The 22535-nt window shown below is 51.5% G+C and overlaps 7 protein-coding genes across 7 annotated transcripts; 4 read left to right on the forward strand and 3 right to left on the reverse strand.

The window, feature by feature from the left end:
• Nucleotides 1-2815: 2815 nt before the first annotated feature.
• On the reverse strand, nt 2816-4218 carry T069G_01864 (uncharacterized protein; the record flags this gene model as incomplete). Its single annotated transcript, XM_056169074.1, has 4 exons — nt 2816-3119; nt 3195-3667; nt 3722-3789; nt 4032-4218. 4 exons carry the CDS (start codon nt 4216-4218, stop codon nt 2816-2818), a joined length of 1032 nt encoding a protein of 343 aa, XP_056034390.1.
• Nucleotides 4219-5509: 1291 nt separating this feature from the next.
• T069G_01865 (NADH:flavin oxidoreductase / NADH oxidase family domain-containing protein) lies at nt 5510-6801 on the forward strand (the record flags this gene model as incomplete). Its single annotated transcript, XM_056169075.1, has 2 exons — nt 5510-5767; nt 5830-6801. 2 exons carry the CDS (start codon nt 5510-5512, stop codon nt 6799-6801), a joined length of 1230 nt encoding a protein of 409 aa, XP_056034391.1.
• Nucleotides 6802-9325: 2524 nt separating this feature from the next.
• On the forward strand, nt 9326-10438 carry T069G_01866 (uncharacterized protein; the record flags this gene model as incomplete). Its single annotated transcript, XM_056169076.1, has 1 exon — nt 9326-10438. The coding sequence occupies one exon, from the start codon at nt 9326-9328 to the stop codon at nt 10436-10438; it is 1113 nt and encodes a 370-aa protein (XP_056034392.1).
• An 871-nt stretch (nt 10439-11309) lies between these two features.
• On the reverse strand, nt 11310-11825 carry T069G_01867 (uncharacterized protein; the record flags this gene model as incomplete). Its single annotated transcript, XM_056169077.1, has 2 exons — nt 11310-11410; nt 11477-11825. 2 exons carry the CDS (start codon nt 11823-11825, stop codon nt 11310-11312), a joined length of 450 nt encoding a protein of 149 aa, XP_056034393.1.
• A 1392-nt stretch (nt 11826-13217) lies between these two features.
• Nucleotides 13218-15014, reverse strand: T069G_01868 (alpha amylase, catalytic domain-containing protein; the record flags this gene model as incomplete). Its single annotated transcript, XM_056169078.1, has 1 exon — nt 13218-15014. The coding sequence occupies one exon, from the start codon at nt 15012-15014 to the stop codon at nt 13218-13220; it is 1797 nt and encodes a 598-aa protein (XP_056034394.1).
• Nucleotides 15015-17039: 2025 nt separating this feature from the next.
• On the forward strand, nt 17040-18755 carry T069G_01869 (sugar transporter domain-containing protein; the record flags this gene model as incomplete). The annotated part of the gene is made up of 2 exons (XM_056169079.1): nt 17040-18306; nt 18361-18755. The coding sequence occupies 2 exons, from the start codon at nt 17040-17042 to the stop codon at nt 18753-18755; spliced, it is 1662 nt and encodes a 553-aa protein (XP_056034395.1).
• Nucleotides 18756-20796: 2041 nt separating this feature from the next.
• On the forward strand, nt 20797-21222 carry T069G_01870 (uncharacterized protein; the record flags this gene model as incomplete). The annotated part of the gene is made up of 1 exon (XM_056169080.1): nt 20797-21222. One exon carries the CDS (start codon nt 20797-20799, stop codon nt 21220-21222), a length of 426 nt encoding a protein of 141 aa, XP_056034396.1.
• Between the last annotated feature and the right edge of the window lie 1313 nt (nt 21223-22535).

Here is a 22535-nt window from a genome sequence, read left to right on the forward strand (position 1 = left end):
TATCTCTGCAGCCCCTCCATAAAATATTTTCTTCCATTTCTTTTCACCCTTCATCAAGCCTCAAACAGGCACAAACGCCGTCTCGATTGCCCCATCCAGCTAGACCCTGTTCGAGAATTCCATCATGGAAAAGAGGCTAACAAAGGCGGCATGAAAAGAAGAAGCAAAGCAGCCAATCGCACCGCATCGATAAGCAAGCCCCCAAAACCCGGGCTTGATTCCGCTCCGGTCCGGGGTCGCCGTTTTGGCGTCTAGTATCAGCAGGTTGGTATGTACGAGTTTGTTGAATCCGCACGTTGCAAAGAGCTGCTCGGCTCGTTATCAGCATCCATGTGTGTCTTGTTATCTTCTCCGCATTATCGAGATACCTTATCGAATCGCCGTACCTGCATCGCTATCTCGACATCGCCCTCCGCAGTATAAACAATTGCCTATCCCCCAGATTCTCGGGAGCCTGCGAGATGGAGGGCGGCGACTCCCGCCAGGCGACATGTCGGGTCTTCCCTGGGTGTGTACTCGATGCTGCTCACAAAGCTCTGCCAGCAAACCCCTCAGGGATGGCGCATACACATACACATACACATACAACTTACTCCAACGAGAAACAATAAGCCCGCGGCCTATCAGATGGCGTCGTCTACGGAACACGGAACACATGTTTGGGCTGCTGTGCCTTAAAAATCCCGTCTGGGACTCGTCAGACGAACCCGTGATTCAATTTTCTACACGCATATACGCACATATCTTCATACGAGTACCTTTGAAGCATGCGCTCACACGGCATCACTACCTAATCGATCCAAAAGAGCCGTGTATTCGACGACCCCCAATGCTTATCCCACACACGCATCCGAAAGGTCCGTCGGAGTTGTATATAAGTCGGCGACCACCTTCAACAGACACTATAAAGCAGTAGTCTCAAAAGGGGACATGACCCGAGGAGCGTCACTCAAAGTTCACAAAACACTTACACGTGTGACGCCGTCCTCAGCTCTTATACTTGAGCCAACCTTGTCGACAGCTGCGCTTCCAGACGCCGATTCAACTCTTCAGTAACTAAATTCTCACGATTTCCTGACTTTGTCAGCCACATGTTGGCAACTGACTCCTGCCTTCCCAGCTCTCTTCAACATGAGCGATCCTGACATTTCATGAAACAGCCATCCTGGATGCCCAACTATTGCAATCCTTCCCATCAAGTATGGTACCACTGCATGGTGCAGACATGCATTATTGAATTCTCACGTGCCTCGTCTACTGATGCTGTATGACATATTATTTGAAAGGGGTGCATATATTTCATACTCATGATACAGTAAAAGCTACGGATCGTTCACATACATACATGTGTGTAAAGTTGATAATGTCTGGGTCCTACCAGCGTCAGTAATGATCTGGCAAGCCTACTATTGCCTTCGAGGATCTGCCAGTCGTGCTCGTAAGCATCGCTTTTAGCCTGTCTAGCCATAACCGCAGATCTCAACCCATGTACCTGGATATCCAACCATTTAGCTTCACACATAAGCAGCCATAAAATCTCGTCCCCATCAACTCATCAAGAAACACCTTTATGGCCAAGTCAAAAGCCAAAAACAATGCCACCCGTCGCGCCAAATCTCCCCATCCCCCTCAAGAAACGGAATAAGCCTCTTGCCTAGCCTTCCCGTCCTTGCCGTACCCACGCGATCGCACCGAATCTGACGGCACAAGTGACAGAAAATGCCCGCTCATATTTTACGATTTGAAGTGGGAATATGCTCCATACCTTATGCTCAGGCTAAATCTCAATCTCACCGATCCCTGCTCATGGTTAGTTAACCCGCATCTGAAGAAAAACTGCTGCTTGAAAATAAAAAGGCCTCAAATGATTTGAGACTTACAGACATGGCACGACCGACCCCGAAACGCTTCAAGTCGTACGATAACAAACTATCGTCACTTTCAAAAATAAAATCTCATTACAAAACCAAGCATGTCCCTGTAAACGATAATACAACATTACATGTTAAACATGCATGGATTCCCTCGTCCGACTCTTCCAAACGCCGCTCCCCCTCTCACAATTTAGCTGCCCGCCGCCGCCAAGCATTGTGCTTACGCTGCAGATTGCTCGAAATCCTCCCAAGCCTACTTCGTACTCTTACATGTACTGTAGCCACAGGGGTGGTCTCCCTCCACGACCTTCCCCTTGTAGGCGCATGCACTTCTTTTCCCCAATAGCAGAAGTTTTGCGAAACCGGGGTGCCGATCGCGAAGGGGGGCCAAATTTCGAAGCGAGAAATGATCTCTCAGGGGATGAAGTCAGCATCACAGGCATATCATGTTGCATTTGCATGATGAACGGGGGAGCTACAGAACCAGGTGCATGATTATCCACTTGATAGTCGAAAGATGAGCCTTGTTCGAGCGCTCATCTCTTGTCTTTCTTGTTTCCCCTCAGATGGAGCCTTGAAACGGTCGAAAGATGAGTATCGTTCAAGCTACGAGTCTCCTCCTCTTTTCCCCGAGATGGAGCCTCAACTGCTAATATGGGTCATATCACGAAGCTTACTTCGCATATATCGAGTAGCGTTTCGGCATGATCGGTGTAGTCATAGAATAGTATTAAATGAAATGTGCTTGCCTTGCGAAAAGACTGGTATATAGCAAAAAATCCCTCCCGAAAACGAATTTATATGCCCTGTTTCATTCTACATCCCTGCCCATATCTGTATACTCATATCAACGTGAAAATTTTCGAATTAAGTGTAAAAAAATAGCGTCGGTCCAACTTTTGGTGGTGCGAAAGAAGACGGAGGACAAAAGACAAAGGGAATCAAAGCGTCTCCTCGGATCGGTTGGAGTGATGGCTCTCTGGGGCATTTGCCTTGACCTGGGCCCCCATGTTGGACACGAGTCCTGCCTCGTCGTGGCCCAGCTCGAGGGCGCTCTCGTCCACGTCCTTGTCCACTGCTGATCTGTCGACGTGGTATGATCGCGTCAGCATGATTTCGCCGCGGCCGGTGACGCTGGAGTGGCCAGGGTTTTTGAAGTATGAAGAACCGCGTGTGCGTTGGACGTAGAGGGCGCTGACGGCCGGGAGACAGGCGCATATCAAGCCAATGCCTACTTCGGCGTTTCTGGTTTTGACAATCACGTTAGCTTGAGTCGTTCGATCCTCCAGCTGCATAGCAGAACGCAAGATGGCTCCTTACCCTGACAGAATAACCTTGATAAACACCATAGTCATATTAGTAGAGTTGCGTTGGTCAACAATCATGGCCAATCTATAAATGCTAAACCCCGTAGCAACCCCTCCAGCACACAACAGTCCACTAACGCGAAGGCGCTTCCGTCGAGGCAGTTGGAGCGACCAGGTAAGGGGTGTCGGGAGCAGCAGGATGGCCAAATCGCTGATGACGCTGATGATGGAGTCGGCCGTGACAATGGCGCTCTGGTTCATGCATTTGCTGGCGTCACCGGTCCAATACGCTGAAATCGGCCAACATATGAAGATTTTAATGAAGAAGCCGGAGACGTAGTATGCGACAATCATGCCAATGAAGATGTAGATTCCGATCAGGGTTCGCCGGTGGACGGATCCAAAGACTCGAATGATGATGACGAGCAGGGCCAGCTTGACGGTCATGGCCATCGGGGCATAGAAGATGGTGGCGGCATAGCAAGACTTTGAACTGGACGTTAGCTTTCCACACAGGACGCTGAAGGATGTGATTGTTACCTGGAAGTATTTCTCAACCTCTTCCGTTGACACTTCCCATATGTTCAGGCCTCCACCGTGTGCACCGGCTGCACAGTTGTTAGTGGGACGGCTCACAAAAGCTGTAAAGGGGTAGAAAGACACCACACTTACCAAAGCATGCAGTGATACAGTATCCTAACATAAGCACCTAATGCACTTGTCAGTCTTGGATCACATCTTTAATTCTGCCGTCAAAAGTGTCATACATAAGCCGAGTAGGTTGCATCTATTTTGCTTTCAAGTCAGTTTCTATCAGCCCGCTCGTTGCTTGAGAAACCACTTGACTCACAGTCGTCTGGTGTAAAGCTGCCTCCCAGCACTCTGGTTTTCGCATAGAATCGTATGGCAACAAAGATGGAGACAAAGAAGATTGTCAACCCTTGTGTGACATAGTTGACAGTCCTCAAGACATCTTGCGGGTGAGCAAGGTCAGGAATAACGCCTTCAGGAGGCGGAGCTGCACCGGGATAGCTCATGACAGGCAAAACTTCATGATTCTGTAAGGTAAGGAATAAGGTTGAGAGATGCCGAACGTCAAAGGAACGGCTACTGGAAGTGAAAGTTGACAGCAACTTGTGAAAGGGGGGAACATTCACAAGATAAAGGGCTAATGCAGGTGTAATAGGATCTGCTTGGACCCGAAAAGTCTCAAAGAGAAGGATGGGAAAGGAAGGGATTAAGAAAAAGATAGATTAAAAAATAGATGCCCCTGGCCACACTCGGCTACCAATCACATCATACCATCCGTCACTTTACCGATGTGGTCAGCCTCAGAAACTGCCATATTATCTTGTAGTATCGGTGGTATTGGACCCTCTTGAAAGCCCTGATCGTGCTCGTTCAGAGCTGCAGCGTCAGTCCAACCTGCCAAAGTGGACCGGGTCCAGGGATCCGAGCCGTTGTGGATCCGGATGCCAACGGAAGATGAATTGGGATAGCCACGGCACCGCTGAAGAAACCAAGCAGGGGTCATGACGGTGAGATGGTGGCCCCCGTGCGAATCGGAAACCGAATCTAGCCTGCCGGGGGGGCGAAACACGACAAGCCAACTGCATATCCAGTCAAGCCAGTACGCTGAGCGAACCAACAACACGATGCTAGTCATGGCACGCACCTCCATTACACATAGCATCAACCCCAATGTCAGAACCAAGGGACTTTGATACATGTGACTTGGACTAGGGGCGAGCATGAACGAGCTAAGAGCTGCACCGCCAAACGCCATCATGGGAGACCGACATGGTTTAAAACAACCGTCATGAAGATCGTTTGCTCATTTAGAAAAGATCGTGTGCCTTCGGCAAAAGAACTCTCTGACCCACGATGTTACCGCAGTGGAGTCATTGCGATGCATCTGGATGGAGTTGAGTGGAGTGCCCTGCAACAAATTTCTCTCGGATCCATGTCGAGGCGTGGCCATGCGCTCTCGATAGTATTCAGCCGACGGTTTCTGTCAGGGGAGGCCGATTGATGTAATCAAGTTTCCTTTCCGCGCATGATACCGCATGTACGTACATGCATAGTTCAATGGACGAGCGTGTTAGGGTTGCAGCAGATACCAGGGTCGCATTTCTCTTCTTTTGGAAATGAGCGCCCTCCCTTCTTCTCTCCTCTGGAAACTTAGTTTCCCGAGTCATCACTCTGCTAACGGATAGCTTTTCCAGCTCACGTTTTGGCTGAGTAGCACAGTACATCTGTCTTCCTGCTTGGCTCTGGAAGTATATTGCAAGAAAGAGAGAAGAAACAAGACGTATATCACAGGACAAGATGGGCTCCCAAGTCAACGTCGGAAAGGACTCAAAGCTGTTTGAGCCGCTTACAATTGCCAATGGCAAAATCACTCTCAAGCATCGAGTCGTGCTCGCTCCCTTGACGCGCAACCGTGGCACGCCGCACCGTGAGAACTCGACTGCTGAGAATCCCAATCGCATTTGGATTCCCAACGATGTCATTGCAGAGTACTATGCGCAGCGAGCAACAGAGGGCGGCCTGCTCATCAGCGAGGGCATTCCGCCTTCACTAGAAGTATGTCACCGTCCCAGTCACCGTAGAATAAAGACGCGGGGAATTGACCTCGAGTCGTTTAGGGAAATGCTATGCCCGGTGTCCCAGGGATCTTCCTAGAAGAGCAAGCCCAAGGATGGAAGAAGGTTGTTGACGCAGTCCATACCAAAGGTGCCTACATCTATGCGCAGCTCTGGCACTCTGGACGCGCCAACATCCCGCAGCTTACCGGAACGCCCATCGTGGCCCCGTCCAGCATCCCCTGGGATGATCCCAACGAATGCTTCATGTATCCCGCACCCCACTCAACGACGCCTGTCAGGTATAGCGAGCAGCTACCCCTCGAGCTGACGGTCGAGCACATCCATAAAACCATCCGTGATTACTGCGCCGCCGCAAAGACGGCCATGGAGCTTGGGTTTGATGGTGTAGAGCTTCACGGAGGTAATGGTTATCTGCCAGAGCAGTTCCTAAGCTCCAATATCAACAAGAGAACAGACGAGTACGGCGGCTCGCCGGAGAAGCGCTGCAAGTTCGTCTTTGATCTGATGGCCGAGCTGGCCAAGACGGTGGGAGAAGATAACCTGGCCATCCGCCTGACTCCCTTTGGTCTCTTCAACCAGGCTCGCAGTGAGCAGCGTCTGGAGACTTGGGGCCACCTGTGCCGCGAGCTGAAGAAGCGTCACCCCAATCTGTCGTACGTGAGCTTCATTGAGCCGCGATACGAGCAAATCTTTTCCGAGACGGAGAAACAACAGTTCCTTGACTCATGGGGGCTTCCCGACGTCGACCTCTCCATGTTCCGCAAGATCTGGGGAGACACGCCGTTTTTCTCTGCCGGCGGCTTCGACCAGTTCAACTCGTGGGGGGTCTTGGAAAGCGGCAGATACGATGCCCTGCTGTACGGCAGATTCTTCATCAGCAATCCGGATCTGGTAGAGAGACTGCGCAATGGCTGGCCTCTTGCTCCGTACGATAGATCTCGCTTCTACGGTCCGTTTGAAGACCCGACCATCGGCTTTACCGATTACCCGGCGTATGATGAGAAGATTTGATTGCACGTAATGTTAAGAGGCTGCATGGAGCTGTTGGTACATGTAAATTGAGCACATGACACACGTTTGATGGTGTAGTAATGGATGTATACCATGGAGATGTTGCTTCATCTAGGGTTAGCTGTTAGCGTTGTCTATGAGCAATTTCAAGTCGCAACGACGGTAATACTGTACCTGGAAATTCGTAAAGATACCACTGACCGGGTTTCCAGTCTTTACGCAACTGCCGCGGCCAGAGTCAGCTGAATATATTGCGAGTCAGTTCAGCGGAGCAGCCACATGTTTTTCCGTTTTCCCCTGCTGAGGCAATGAGGGTAGGGTTTCACGATAGCCAGTAGAAAACGGCGGTGGATCGCCCGTCAATCTGTGCCCATAGCATATCCATATCGAGGCCATTGCCGAGGTCCAAGATTGGCTGAATTTGCGAGCGGCTGAAGACTGTGAAGAAGTGATCTGCAGGCAGCCCGCTCGTATTGAAATTAAAGCGCGGACTCGGACGGAGTCATCGGGATCTAAAGGCGGTTGTCAGGTCCACATCGAGGCAATGGACGACAGGGATCTACCTTGAATAGCAGGGCTCGAGCCATGCTTGCGCAGCTAGAGGTATCCATAGAGGATCGCCCAGCCGACGTTTGACAAGGCCGCATAGGCCGATATAACGGTTCTCTCGGCCGCAGTAAGGGATCTCTTTTGGTGCTACGATTCAGCCTCAAGTTTGCCGAATGCAGTGCGAGTATGTATCCGTATGCATATGCTCAATGCAGGCTCCAAACTTGATATCCATACCTGTACTCTGGATCGGCGATGTGTCTATCGAAAGTGATTGATGTATGCACAGACGCAATTCCCCACGATGGCCCCCAGACAGTCAGCTCGTTTAACGGCAGCATGACGCTTGTACCATCAACTGAGACATGCTCAACGTCAGCTCGCAAGATGTCTCACGCCTCAGTCAAGCCACCAAAAAGGGGCGCTGTGAGACAGGGCGTCGAATATCAGGATAATACCGGGTAGCCGCCACGCTATCCGCCCTCGGCTCTTCGCCACATGTCAACGTGCCGAATCTGAGCTTGCCAAATGTCAGACACTCGAGTGAGTGAAAGACAAGCCAGCAAGGAATGATGTGTAACCATGTCATGGGCAAAAGAGGTCGGATTGAACCGGAGCCGGGGAAAGGCAAATGGAACAGAGCCGGAGGAGAACGGCGGCTACTCCGACCATCGATTGGAGTGTCGCACAGTCGTTCCACGCAGTATCAAGGCGCAGGCAAAAGAGTGACCTGATTTATTTCAACTTCAGGGCGCTTCGGATCCGCCAAGGGATCAAAATGTACTGTGTTGTGTCACCGAAGCGTTAGCCCAGGGGATCGGGAGTCGGGGGCGCGGATTGATCGCGGGTGGCGGCGCGGATCGAGCGTTTAGACTCGCGGAAAAGGCTTGGCCGGCGAAAACTCACCGAGCATCCCAACATCCCTAAAGGCTATGCAGTGTTGCCTGTACTGGTTGCATGGGGTTGTATGGGGATGTCGAATGTTTGCTGATGGGGAGAGATAATGTCAAATGTTGGTTGGTCGGAATCTCCAAGTCATTGATCTCTTCGCGGCTGCACGTGAGGCTTCTCGCGTGGCTGCCTACAAGGTGCAAGTGCTAACCTACAGGTGCGCAGGTTTGCAAGAGTCGTATTGGATAATACCAGGTACTGCCTCCTCCAGCCTCGGTTCGAATGTGATATACCATTTGAACAAAGAAATTTTGTTGTAGGCAGCAGCAGTAGTCCTTTGTGTTGGTGAATACTCGTGATATTTCCATGCATCACGCAAAATGTCGATGTAGAATGTAGGTTACACAAGAACCTCATATCAAACCCGATATCGCTGATCCGCTGCCAATCGTTTCCCCCAAATCCACGATGATCCTCCCCAAATCCTGTCATCCTTGCAACACCCATCAGGGTCCTTCAAAAAACCTTTAAAAAACTTCTTTACAGAGCTTTCTTCTTTGTGCAAAACCTTCAAAACTTCTTTTGTCGCTGGCTCCGCCACATGAAAAGCGTTTCTTTGACGTCAGGCGACTTCTGCCCTTCCCATCAGGCGCACCGCCGGACTCGCCCATTGGCCCGCGTGACGTCAGGAGGCCCCCAAACCTTGCAAACCCCCTGTAGCCTCTCTCAGCGCCTCCGGATCGCTGGAAACCCGCTGCACCATCGCTGTAGGACCGGGAGCCGGGCGCGTCTATTGGAAGCTTGGAGGCCTGATGCGCTGCAAATCGGCCATCTTTCCCTGTAAGGCCCTTCTGACCTGCAGAAGTCAGCGGGGCTTATCATTGCCCTCCAACCTCAGACATCGGATGCATGTTGACGGCATCACCCTTCCGGCTTATACATAAGCAGCGCAATTCCCTTCCTTGATCCTGCTCTCGGTTTGAGAATGGTTTGTCTTTTGCTTCCTTGAGAACTTCCTTCACCCTGTAACCATTCGTCTATCCCCCCTTTCCCACGGATAGAGCTACAGCACAGCTTCATCACCATGCCCAGCTACCCCTCGTCACGGCCGGAGCCCGTACAAGGCCTCAACCACTCATACTACAGCCCAGACGAGCCTCTCGACTCATACCAAGACCCTTCATCCTCTCGTCGCCGATCAGATAAGGGCCGCCGACCCCCGTCTCCCGCCTACTCACCCGACGACGACCGCAAATCCCGGCGCAGCAGCCGTCGCAACCCGTCACCAGGCTATGGAGACGCAAATGCGAAGCCATCCGGCAGCCGTCGACATCCAAACCCGCCGCCCTTTTCTGCGCCCTCTCCTCCGCCTCAACGAGATCCTCGCTCATCCCGCCGTGACCGTGACCGTGACCGTGACCGCGACACTTATTCGCCGAGGGACTCACCGAGAGATTCGCAGCGAGATTCACAGCGAGATTCGCGCCACCGAGATGCTGACCGGCGCTCACGAGACTACCCCCCTCCCTCGTCAGATCCACGTGAGCGGCGTCACAGGTCCTCGCGCCGTGAGCCATCTCCAGAACCCCCACGGCGATCTCGATATGACTCTCCAGACCCAAAGAGTCGTTCTTCACGCGGATACCCAACACCCTCGTCCGATGACCGAAACAGCAGGGACCCTCGTTCTTCTCGCCGGTCCCATGGAGGAGTAGAGTCATCACCACCCCAAAAGTCATCACGCTCTCGCGGCGATGACGACAGAAGAGATGACCGGGAGCGACGACATCGCTCACAGCCTCGCGACACGGATGCCGGTCACGGCTCAAGTCGCAGCCGAGACCTAGATCGAACCCGGGGCGGGGACCGGGACCGGGACCGGGATCGAGGCCATGATCGCGGCGGCCATGATCGTGACCGTGCAGCACCCAGCAGCAACCGCTCCTCACTCAAGCGCCGCAACACCATGCCCGCAGTGGCCAGCTCGGGTCTCAAACTTAAAGGCGGCACTTCCTGGTGGAAGAACCCAGTGGTTCAGGCCGGCGCTCGCACCGCCCTGGCTGCTGGTGCCCAGGCCATTATGCAGAACCGCAAAGAAGCCGGTCCTTGGCTGGGCGCAAAGGGAGCCAAGGTCGCTACGGCTGCTCTGACGGCTGCCCTGGCTGATGGACTGGCTGGCGGCGGCAAGAAGCGTTGATGAATTATCTGTTTAGGGACGACTGCCGGCTTTTTTCTTTCTCTCTCTTTTTTGTTCGGTTATGCGTAACGATGATGACGGCGGCGGCTTGTTTTTTACCTGATGAAATCTGCAACTTGGCTTATCTCCTTTTTCTTTGCCCATTTAGACAAGGGATTGCTTGTATTCAACGGACGACTTTTCACCTCACGACGATACGAATTGACAGAAATTATGGCGTTAACGGAGCGCTGCTGCTACCACGAGTTTTGTTTAATGCTGCTTTTCTCCTTTGTACGATATCAAGATAGATGGCCTATTGTCATGAATGTCTACCTCTCTTCCTCACGATGACTTTGACGAATTCTCTCATCATCCTTTAGCCAAGCCCACTTTCCACTTTCGGTATATATATAGAATGCAGGGTAGCTTATACCAATTATTCTTACCAAGTCTTTTCTCACTCGCATGTGAAAAACACACAATTCTCCCGCTTCCAACAGCATCGCGATTCTCTCTCGCCTCTCTTCGTCCTTGAGTCCCAACAATCACCCTCTCGCCCATCATCATCCATCAAAGGCACTTTGGCCGAGCGGTCTAAGGCGCCGTGTTCAGGATTTCATCTTGCTTCGCGGTCTAGTAATAGGCGAGGGTTCGAATCCCTCAGGTGTCATTTTTTGCCTTTTTGCACTTCTGTTGCTTTTGGTCTCTGTGTATATGAATAACTTCAGAATTTTCTCCGATAGCATTATAATCGTATACAAGCGAAAGTCACATCCAACAAAGATATCCCAGTTGTCACCATTATAATCATGTCCATACGCATACACATTGCAGATACCAGTCCCTTCAATAGTGATTCAAGTCTCAAGCTTTTCACAACTCAGCCCCCTTATGCCTGCGAGCCAATGTTCCAAGGCTTGCACTTGGACGCAATGCACATGCCGTTGCAGCAAGCTCCAACGTACTGACCGTCCGGACCGAAGCAAGAACCTATTCATCACTAGTTAGCATACAGATATTACAACCACCCGACTATCCTTCATCCACAAAGCTTACCATAAGTCTCAACACAAGTTCCCTGGCAAGAAATGCTGGTGACTGCCTGCGGGGGATCAATCACGACCTGCTGTGTCACACCATCAGAGGCAATGGTGCTGCTCAAGTTCTTCGGACCGGGAGTCTCAATGACACAGGCCTGGAGAACGTTGAAGTCGGGGGCGTCAATGACAACGATTGGGAGGGTGCTGTATGTCAAGACGGGCTTGCCATCGGCCGGAACAGTGAGAGGGTAAGAATGGTCATCGCCCTCCGAACGGAGAGTGACGTGAGCAGTCTGCACACTGTCCTGGGCAAGAGACAAGCCGGCAAAGAGGCCAACGGCAACGAAAGAGGCGAAGAACTTCATGTTGAGTGATGAAAAGTTGTTGATATGATGATGATCGAGATGATAAAGTGTTTCGTTTCAAAGGATTGATTGCTTGTTTTCTGCTGTCGTCTTCGGATCGTCTTCCAAACACTGGTGGCATCAGTCGTTTATATATTCTTGCTGCACCCTCCTCTTCCAGCCTAGTCCGGTAAGCAAACTGACGATCTTTCCGCATCTCACTCTGTGTCATTCAGGGTCTCGACGTCATTCGCCCCCTGATGCGAGGTCGAAATACGAGAAAAAAAAGAAGAAAAAGAAAGTAATCAAGAAGCGGTCAATGCAATGCGCCTCTGCTGCTCTTGTGATGTTGGGATCCATCTACAGCGCCTGATGAGTAAAACTTTGTGCTGCTTTCTATTTTATGCTTCCTTCATTCGTCGAACCGAAAACAAGGTTGACAACAAGTCTAATGCAGAGATATTCCCGACTCATCCTTCTGCCGATGAGCCGAGCCGCATCTACGCCAGCACCAACAGAGTAGGCCATGATTCGTGCATTTACTTGTATCAGGTAGTATTTACTGACACGTCTGAACAGCCATTCCGAGTCTTGACATGACTAACAAATATGCTCGTTCCGATTCCATAAAGCTCGTGTATGCAGGAAGTTGGCGGGAATGCCACGCAGCGGAATCTGATTAGATAGATCTGCTCTTTGGCTTGCAAAACGGGGAGTTGCAGGGCCACCCCCGTGTGAGATTCTAGTAACCCCTGATTTGGCACTGCCGACGAGCCGGAACACGAGCAATGCGCCTCTTCATGTACATAATAACACTGGCCTGAGATCCGTGCTGCATATAAGTTGCGGCTGTCTGAGTTGTGCTCTGTCTTTGCAATGAGAGAGAGAAACTCCAAGCGGTCAAGCCCCATCGCCAAGACTTGGACACGGGCAACTCGTCAAGGGTCAGGCAATCTCGGGTATTTTCCCCCAAAAGGACATCAACTGCTTTATACAACATCAACCACAATCTCACAAAGAAATACCAATAATGTTCCCGTCAAAAAGAAATATCACAGAAACCTGCGAGAAAAAAATTGACCGAGACAGGGGTCGAACCTGCAACCTCCTGATTTACTTAATCGTAGTCAGACGCTCTGCCATTGAGCCACACGGCCTATTTGATTGGCAATCGGGAAGCATATCTTAGACTATGACGGAATATTGGAGTTGAAAATTTCGCACAAACCCACCAACTTCTGAATGGCTCGGTAAATCAATGTTCCATCCCGGGTTGTCGGTTTCAACTCTTCCAGTTGTAAGAACATATCACATTCTCCACTGATTATTCCACCAATAAGGGGCAAAAGGAATTGATTTGCTTTGTTCACAAGCACAATGTTGTCTTTGCATCTATCCTGTAATATGAAACATTCACCAAGAGGCGATGTAGACCCTCCCCTCATAAGGACGCAAAGCCCCTTCATCAATCTTGCCGTCATACGAAGACATGATTGGCACAAACTTGACTTCGGCGCCCTCTTCAATTTCTAGCTCTTCAATCGTGGGCTTTTCCCAGCTCCTCTCCTCGCCTGTAAAGTTGAACGCAGCTACGGCCTTGGCCGATCCATTTGATGGCGGCTCCTTCACAAAAGTGTAAATACTCTTGTCCTCCTCCCGTAGTGTCCGATAGTCGCCATATACGAGCAGATCGGCATACTCCTTTCGGAAGCGTACTGCCTTTCGCCAGTAGGCCAAGACGCTGTGCGGGTCGTCAAGCTGCGAAGCGACATCAATTTGACCAGCTAGGGGGTGAGGCTTCATCCAAGGCTCTTTGACCTCCTTTCCAGCCTTCTCCGCTTCTTCAGAGAAGCCACCGTACTTTGCCTTCCCGTTCCATACCATTGGAACGCGAGGATGGTCTCGCGCAAAATGTGCTAGAGAAGTGAGGGCCTTGTCCATACCTTGGCCGTTGCGGTGTTGTCGAATAAAGTCGAGGTAGAGGCAACTGCTGACATCGATGTAATTCTCGAGCGGATAGCCTTCCTCTGGGACATTGATGGCTCCAATCTCCTGGCCCTGATATATGTACTGGGTGCCACTTAGACAGGCCTGCAGAAGAGCCAGCATCTTTCCACTCGCAACTCGATGCTGAGGGCTGTCATCTGCGAAACGTGTAATTGATCGCGCCTGGTCGTGGTTCTCTAGAAAGACTGTTGTCCAAGCATCGGTCCCTTTGATCAGGTTTTGAGTCCGGGCAATGGCTTCCTTGAACTCGGGCAGCTGCCAGTCTTTGGGCTTTGCGTCGTATCTCAGTGGACGGTTGAAACCAACATTCACAACGTCAAACTGGAAGACCATGTCGAGCTGCTTGGCTTCCGCACTCACATACTGTAGCACGCGAGCCATATCCGGTGTCGAGGGAAGCTCACCAACCGTGATGGCGCCATACTTGGCCAGAATCTGATTCATCTCGCTGAGGAACTCGTGCATTCTGGGACCATTGCAGTACAGCATATCTGCCACCTGGTATGGCGCTCCGGGGTCCAATTCCGGTGCATCAGGCAAGCCGGGTGGCTTACTGTACATGTTGACGGTATCGATACGGAAGCCATCAACACCGCGTTCAAGCCAAAACTCCATTGCTGAAGCGTACAGGGCTTTGCGGGTGGCAGGGTTCTCCCAGTTCAGGTCCGGCTGCTCTTTGGCGAACAAGTGAAGATAGTACTCGCCTGATTGCTCGTCCCACTCCCACACACTGTCGCCGCCAAACTTGCAGCGCCAGTTGTTTGGAGGAAGACGCTGGCCAGTGGGGGAATACTTGGCTGGCCTCCAAATGTACCAGTCACGCTTTGAGTTGTCTTTGCTTGAGCGGGACTCCTTGAACCAAGGGTGCAGGTCGGATGTGTGGTTGATAACAAGATCCAGCATGATCTTCATGTCTCGAGCATGGGCCTCGCGGATGAGAGTCTCCATGTCCTGTAGAGTGCCGTAAGGCGGGTAGATGTCTTCATAATTGGAGATGTCGTACCCCATGTCCACCTGAGGACTGTCATACATGGGGCAGATCCAGACAACATCGACACCAAGGCTAGCGATGTAATCAAGCTTGGAGGTGATGCCTGGAAGATCACCAATTCCATCTCCATTAGAATCACAGAATGATGCCGGGTAGATTTGGTAGATTACGGCATGTTTCCACCACAGCTTGAGACGCCCAGGCACAGTCATGTTTTCGAGTAGAGCTCAGAAAAAGAGAGAATAGAGTAGGAGAGAAAGTGATTTGGATAAGTCCACAGTCGTCAATAAAGAGACTATAAAGCGAGAGTTTTCCAGTTGCAAAAGGAAAAGGGAAAAGGGAACTGGGCACTTTGCTTCGTTTTCGGTGAGGAAAAGGGGTGTAATCATTCAAGAATCTCAGGAGAGCTTTGAAAAATCCCGAACCGGGCTCTTAAATCCCCCGTATGAGCCTTCATTGTCTAGCGATAATGGAGAGCTCGCTCAACAAGTTTATAGCAGCACGATGCTTGGAACTCCACTGTCAACGGGGAATGAGCATGACCACGAAGCGGGCTCCTCTAGGTGTCCATTGATAGGAAGAGCGGATGTTTACCGAAACCCATAGTGACTATTTCCGGAGTAGTATCTGTTGTCGATGGTTGATAGTTGGCCGAGCCCATCTTCGTATCGCTTGCCAGGCGTAGATACTTCCCAAAGAAAGGCGGGGGAAGTGTCTCGGTGGACAGGCTAACGGCGCAAACTGGGAATCGAAGACCATGATTTGCTGAATGTCGGACCGACGAAAAAGAAGAGATGCCCATTGGACCATTGTCGGCCCGATGCTATGCCCTTTCGGTATCAAGTTCTCCAGCCGCTCTGACACTTGACCTTTAGACTGTTGGCTCTGGCGGTTTGCAATGGGTCCTTGGCTGCGTTATTCCCCATTTTCGAGCACACTAGCAGCGTCTTATGGGATGGTAAGCAGAGATAATTCGCTCCGCGTGCCGTTGAAGCGAGGTTGTAGCCACTCCGATTACAACCTGCTAGTGTTTGCCCCTCAAACCTGTGCTAGAGTATGAATGAGTGGAGCCAGTTGTTGAAGCACGTATCTCGGGCTAAGCAGCTTGGTCTCCGCGAGGTTGGCATCGTACCAGGTTTACCTAGACAGCGAGACTGTCTTCCCATGAAGTCTTTCTGAGACGGCCAATTCTTGGGCTAATAGTTGAATTAGCTGAGAAATAGTTTCATCTTGGCGCTCAAAATCGAATCACCTGCTCGAATTCAAGCTGATATCTCGGACCGACACTTGCCAATGCGCAGACAGTGGTTCGAGTTCTGTTGTCGGCTGCTATCCGGTATCCATGCTCAGTACATCGTGGGGTCCCCATGGGGTAGCTGGCGAGTGTTGCTGGTCAGCCCCCCTCCGGCTTCGTTGTGACCATGCTAGACGAAATCATGCAAGGTTGCCGATTGGTATATTGCCTATTTGAGTCTGCTACATCCAAGGCCCCTCGAAATATGCAGAGATCCCATGAGAGGGTTGTTGGCTGCTCTTCAGACACATACACACGAATAACAAGAAACATAATAACAACACATAAGGCAGATCAGGAGCGGGCTGCTAGAATCAAAGATTGAACCCGAATAGTCGCCTTTCTGACATCCAGAGAGACTGGCTCGACATCCATCTGTCGGACCGACAGAGCAGTCTAGACTGGACCAAGTCGAATGCCGAAGAACCGCAATCGACACTCCACAAAGCCTGCAGGTTCCCATGATCCCTTCACGTTTACCCCGGACGAAGCTAGATGACCAACAACTCTTCGGATCGCTTTTAGACTGGCGGAGGTGAGCGTGGGCATGCGTCCAACTAACTGGCAGTGGCGCACTAGTTTAACCTGAGCTAAATTGAACCATATTATCCGCTCAACACCCACGCCATGGCTTTCGAAGTTCCATGTCATCCCGTCAATAGCCACGATCTATTCTTCTTCATCTCTTCACCAAATTGCATTACTACACGATTGTGTAGAATCTTGCCTGGGCTAGACTTGCTCACCACGTCTGATAGTCGTGTATATAAGTTCCAGTCGAGTACCGTTTCGGGATCTTGTTTCCCCCCTCTTTTCTCATTCAACTCCAGTTGCCAAGTCTTCAGCCTGCAGTGTGGATGACTTGAGAACCTCTATTTCACCTCAAGGTTGATACCCCCCTTTGAAGTTTCCTCTTCTTTTGTTACTCCATAGTATTGCCAACATGGCAGGAAACGAAGACATAGAGCCGCATCATGTCTCGGCTACCGTGCCTGCCAAGGTGGACATTTCGACTGTCCAGGAGGCCGCGGCGGCGACTGAAGCTGAACATAACATGGGCTTTGTCAAATCCTTCAAGCTGTATCGGAAAGCTTGTTTGTGGTCCATTTTCATCTCGACTTGCATCATCATGGACGGCTTCGACACGGCCCTTTTGCGGTCGCTCTTTGCATACCCAGCCTTTCAACGCCAATTTGGAGACCTGCAGCCCAACGGCTCTTACCAACTCACGGCCGCTTGGCAGTCTGGCCTCACCAACGGAGTGCTCTGCGGCTCAATCATAGGTCTCTTCATGAACGGTATCCTCGCCGACCGCTTTGGATATCGCAAGACATTGATCGGTGCGCTGATTGCCATCACGGGTTTCATCTTCATCATTTTCTTCGCCAAATCGCTGCCTCAACTGCTCGCTGGAGAAATCCTTGCCGGCATTCCGTGGGGAATCTTCCAGACGCTGACAACTACGTACGCCTCGGAGGTCTGCCCGACCCATCTTCGAGCCTATCTGACGACGTATAATAACCTCTGCTGGGTTATCGGCCAGTTCATCGCGTCTGGCGTGCTCCGCGCCATGGTCTCCAGGACGGACGATTGGGGTTATAGGATTCCATTTGCACTACAGTGGATGTGGCCAGTCCCCTTGATGATCGGCATCTACCTTGCTCCCGAATCTCCATGGTGGCTCGTCCGCCACGGAAAACTAGATGAGGCCAAACATTCGTTGGCCCGCCTCACCAGCCGCAACGTTGAGGATGCCGACTTTAGCATTGACGAGACCATATCGCTGATGATTCATACCAACGAGATGGAGAGAGAGTTGACCTCCGGCACGACGTATTGGGATCTCTTCAAGGGCATCAATGCTCGCCGCACCGAAATCGTTTGCATGGTTTGGATGGGCCAGACTCTCTCGGGCTCGAACTTCATGGGATACTCGACATACTTTTACCAACAAGCAGGATTGGCCGTCAGCAACTCCTTCAGCATGTCTCTCGGCCAATACGGCATTGGCATTGTCGGCACCATCATGTCTTGGTTCCTGATGACTTGGTTCGGCAGAAGAACATTGTTCTTTACCGGCCAGGTATGTGCATGCATCATTCTCTTCACCATTGGCTGCGCGTCTTTCGCAGGCTCATCCAATACCGGTGCGCAATGGGGCATTGGCTCCTTGCTCCTTATCTTTACGTTTGTATACGACTGTTCAGTTGGTTTGTCTCCCGCGTCCTCGGCGATATTGTCTCCATAATAGTAACACGAAATAGGTCCCATTTGTTATTCCCTCGTTGCCGAGCTCACGTCCACCCGTCTTCGAACCAAGTCGGTCGTGTTGGCAAGGAACATGTACAACGTTGCCAGCATCATTGCCAACATCCTGACACCGCGCATGCTCAACCCCACTGCATGGGGCTGGGGTGCAAAGACGGGCTTCTTCTGGGCTGGCACTGCATTATGCTGTGCTACTTGGACCTTCTTCCGCCTTCCGGAGCCCAAGGGCAGGACATACGGTGAGCTGGATACCTTGTTTGAGCAGAGAGTGAGTGCCCGCAAGTTTGCCACCACTGCCGTGGGAAGGATTGATGCCGGGTTCGAGTCTGTTTCGATTAGAAAGGATGGAGGTTCCACGGCCGAGATTGAGCAGGTTACGACCAAGTCGTAAAGCTCGTCGTCTAGGGAACAGAGACCGAGCTGGCCCGAAGCAAGCCGTTCGTCTGTTGTCCTCACAGGCTTTGATTGTTTATTAGTGATGCCCAATTCAAGCTGTTGTTTTTACCCGCGTCTCTTTTGATGGATAATAGCCAGAATGGCCTAGGCCATTTACAGCATCCGATTCAGACGGTCGGTCTTCTTCTTTTGCCTGCCGTATTGAGCACTTGCACTCGTGATCGCGCTCCGCAATAGCACGTACTCCGTTCTCCGAACTCCATTTTTTAAAAAGAGCGCTCGAAAGCACATGGATGCATAGTTGTAGCAACACGTGGGGGCGAAAAGCCACGTTCTCGCGCAAAAGCTGAAAAAAACGTCCATAAAATCGCGAGGCATGCCGCTTCGCCTTCCCCCCCACCTTTCTCTCCGCCATACACAATACACCCGGTGGGGGATAGACCGACAAATCTTGGTTTGTGATTTTCTGATCGCCATTGTTTATTCTTCCGCATCGCCTCCCCTTGGATCTTGCTGCCGTGTGAGTGTGTGTGCGTCGGCATCGCGACTCGTCCCATACTCCATCCGTAGTCCCTCTTCTTACACCGAGAATCCCGGCTCCGGGGGCGATCCACGCTGTGCCGTTTTCTTCTCCTCTTCTCCCTCTTCTGCTCCTCTCTATCTCCTCGCATCCGGCTGCTGGACCCATTCGTTAGGCTCGGATTAGTGCCGCCATGAGCTAAGGACCCCCGATTTCAATCTCATGCGCATCCTCCATGAGTAACAGAGCGGCACAAGCATGCGATGGATGCAGGGTGCGCAAGGTGAAGTGCAATAGCACGCAGCCTTGTTCGCAATGCTCACATCTAGGCCTTGGGTGCATCTACTCGCCATCAACTAAACGCAAGCCTAGTGTTCGCAATCGCCTTGTTACGCAGCTGCGCAACAAGTCAAATGTAGCAGCGGCTTCGCCGAGTCGTGGCAGCACGTCGTCGCTGGCTGACTATCCAGAAAGACCACCAGGTCCGGCGGTCACGTCCATCGCTGGGATAGTGAATCCGGAGCAAGATGCATCACCCATCAGCAGTGGAATTGGTTCTGGAAGAGGGGGTGCAGGCATTGGAGCTGGAGTTGGAAGCGGCTTTGGGAGTAGTATGGGGTTTGACTCGAGAGGTGGCTTTGGGGCAGAGTTTTCCTTGGAGCATTCTGCCTTCACCACGGGCTTCTTCATCGGTATGCTGCCCAAATATGAAGAGCAGGTGTACCCAGTTAGCCCCATCATCACGAGCTATGAGGTGCGCCAGGCAATCGATAGCATGCACGCCAACCTCGACGACGCAGCGTTCGTGTACGCAATGGGGGCGGTGACAATCAATCTCACGACTCCCACTGTGCATGGTGAGGCGGGTGCCAAGATGACGGAGCTGATACGACTCGGCCTCAGCGCGTATAGACGAGCAGACTCGATGGCGGACGTCAAGAACGGGAGGCTGACTGAGCTGCGAACCACATTTAAGCGCATCATGACATGCATCTTCCTTGAGGTTTCCATGATGGCCTTTAACCGCTTCGACCGCAGCTTTGCCTCGCTGCGTGAGGCCATGACGATGGTGCAAATGATCCACGTCCAGCAGTGCTCACACAACGCAGTGCCCCTTGAACCGCGTGACGTGCCCAAGTTCCAACGTATATACTGGGAAGTGTTTATCCACGAGCGCTTCCTGACAATACTCTCTGGGTTCCCGTGCATCATGACGCCACTGCCTACAGGCCTACCAGTGCGAGACACATCGATCCCGGCGCACATTGATGTTGGATTCAACCGCCTCATCCGCCTGTTTCAGATCATGGACGGGCCCTTTTTGCTGTACTGGAATGCGCAGCAGAATCCGGCGCAGCCCGTGCCGGGAGTATCACTACAATGGATTGAGAGCAAGCAGGCCCAGCTCGACGAAGACGAAATCGGTGCATCTGAGGCCGAGCAGGCACTGATTGACAGCGGCCGGGGGTCCTTTACGGAGTTGCAACACGTCGATCTGTTTGTGACCAGGCTGTGGATGCGCACGCTGCTCTGGCAGTTTGGGCTTACGCACCGCTTTCTTCGCTCGGTGCCATCACAAAACATCCACGAAGGCTTGTCAATTCACTTCCCCGCGCATAGGCTCTCTGTTCAGTTGCGAGCCCTGGTCAGTCGACTAGAGAACGTGTCCACCATTGTGACACACGGTATTGGAATCTTGCAGAAGATATTTGAAATTACGAGCACGGCGGCGGACGTGCTTGCACTGCCGGTAGGCTACGGCCAGACACAAGAAGAAATAAGTAGCCGGATAGAAGATTTTGCATTTTTGGTCAAGTTTTTGTTCAGCTTTGAGAGAGCAGAAAAGGAGCAGCGAGACTACCTGCGTGAGAAGCTCGAGGGACTTCAGCAGCAGTATCCTATGGTGAACTTTGCCGACATGGTTGGGTCGAGCTCATACTGATTCTGAGTAATACAGAGTAGCACCTGTAGGAAACTGGCACATGATTAGCATGTCTCCTTTGTTTTTATTTTCCTTGCATAGGCTTGGGGTTCTTGTGGCACTTGGTGCAACTCAAGGCACCGTATACGACAGCTAATATTAGAACTTACCCCGTCCCAATATGCCCCCCATGTTTGTGTGAGGCGTTGTGTCGTGTCGTTGGTGTCAGACTCAGCCGCACCTTGTGGCCGGAAGCTTGATTTGGGACCAGCTGGACGAATGATGAGAAGGCCGATGTGGCACGCCAGGGGCTCTCATAGAAAAAGAAGAAGTAGATAGAAGGAGAAGATTCCCCGGTGCCATGCACTAGGGATGCCGGATGCATTGTTCGAGTTCCCGTGCGAATTGTAGCAGCAGTCAGTGCCTTTGTTTCGCTAGACAAGGAGTGCATGCATGCGGGATTGACGGGATGTTCGATTGACTATTGACTGGCTATAGCCATCATCTGCCTGGGTGGACAGACTAAGATCGTCGGCAAGTCGTAGTCTCGAGACCACAGCGGGAGCGGCGTGGCGGGGCCGAGCGCTTAGAGATGCTCTAGTTGGTTTTGAATGGGTTATCGTGGCCTTCCTGGAGTATCGAGTCCCACATCGGAAACGGGGATGATGAGATGTGGCGAATGAGGAGAGTTGAATGAATTCGTGTCAAGTTGAGAATGGAAGATTTGTGTTGTCGCTGTTCTTTTTGTTTTCTTTGTGTGGTTTGAGTCGAGTCACGGGATGGCAGCTGTTTGGCATGGAAGACGCTGTAGACCCTCGCTTGTTCTCGCTGCATGATGTCAGTTGAAATTGGAAATGGGAAGCCGCATTGGCCTTTTTCGAACAAAATAGCAAGCGACTAGACTACAATTGAATTACAAGTACCTCTTGCATACCGCCTACCAGGTTGTATGTATAACTGGGTATCTCGGATCGGATTCAATATCAGGCACATCCATGGACTGTACGGCACACATGCTCCACTGCTCATGCATGCAAGCCCCTACAAAATACAAAAATATCAGGTGACGCCTAAAAGGCTTCCCGGAACATGCCAATAAGACCTGCAGCCGTTGATCCCAACTTTCGGTGTCGTGTCGCAAAGCCCAAAATTCAAACCTAAGCAAATAGCATCCCCGGAGAAGCAAAAAAGCATCTACTAAGAAACAGGAAATGTGACGTGTACTTGATCTGAACAAATCATTGCTCCCCCCTTGCATATGCTAATGCATCTTTTGTTATTGCCCGGTACTCCGTCAGCCTCTCCGTATATCGGTTTGACATACGAGTTACTTT

The sequence above is a fragment of the Trichoderma breve genome, chromosome 1, assembly GCF_028502605.1.
Source record: "Trichoderma breve strain T069 chromosome 1, whole genome shotgun sequence".
Lineage (NCBI taxonomy): Eukaryota > Fungi > Ascomycota > Sordariomycetes > Hypocreales > Hypocreaceae > Trichoderma > Trichoderma breve.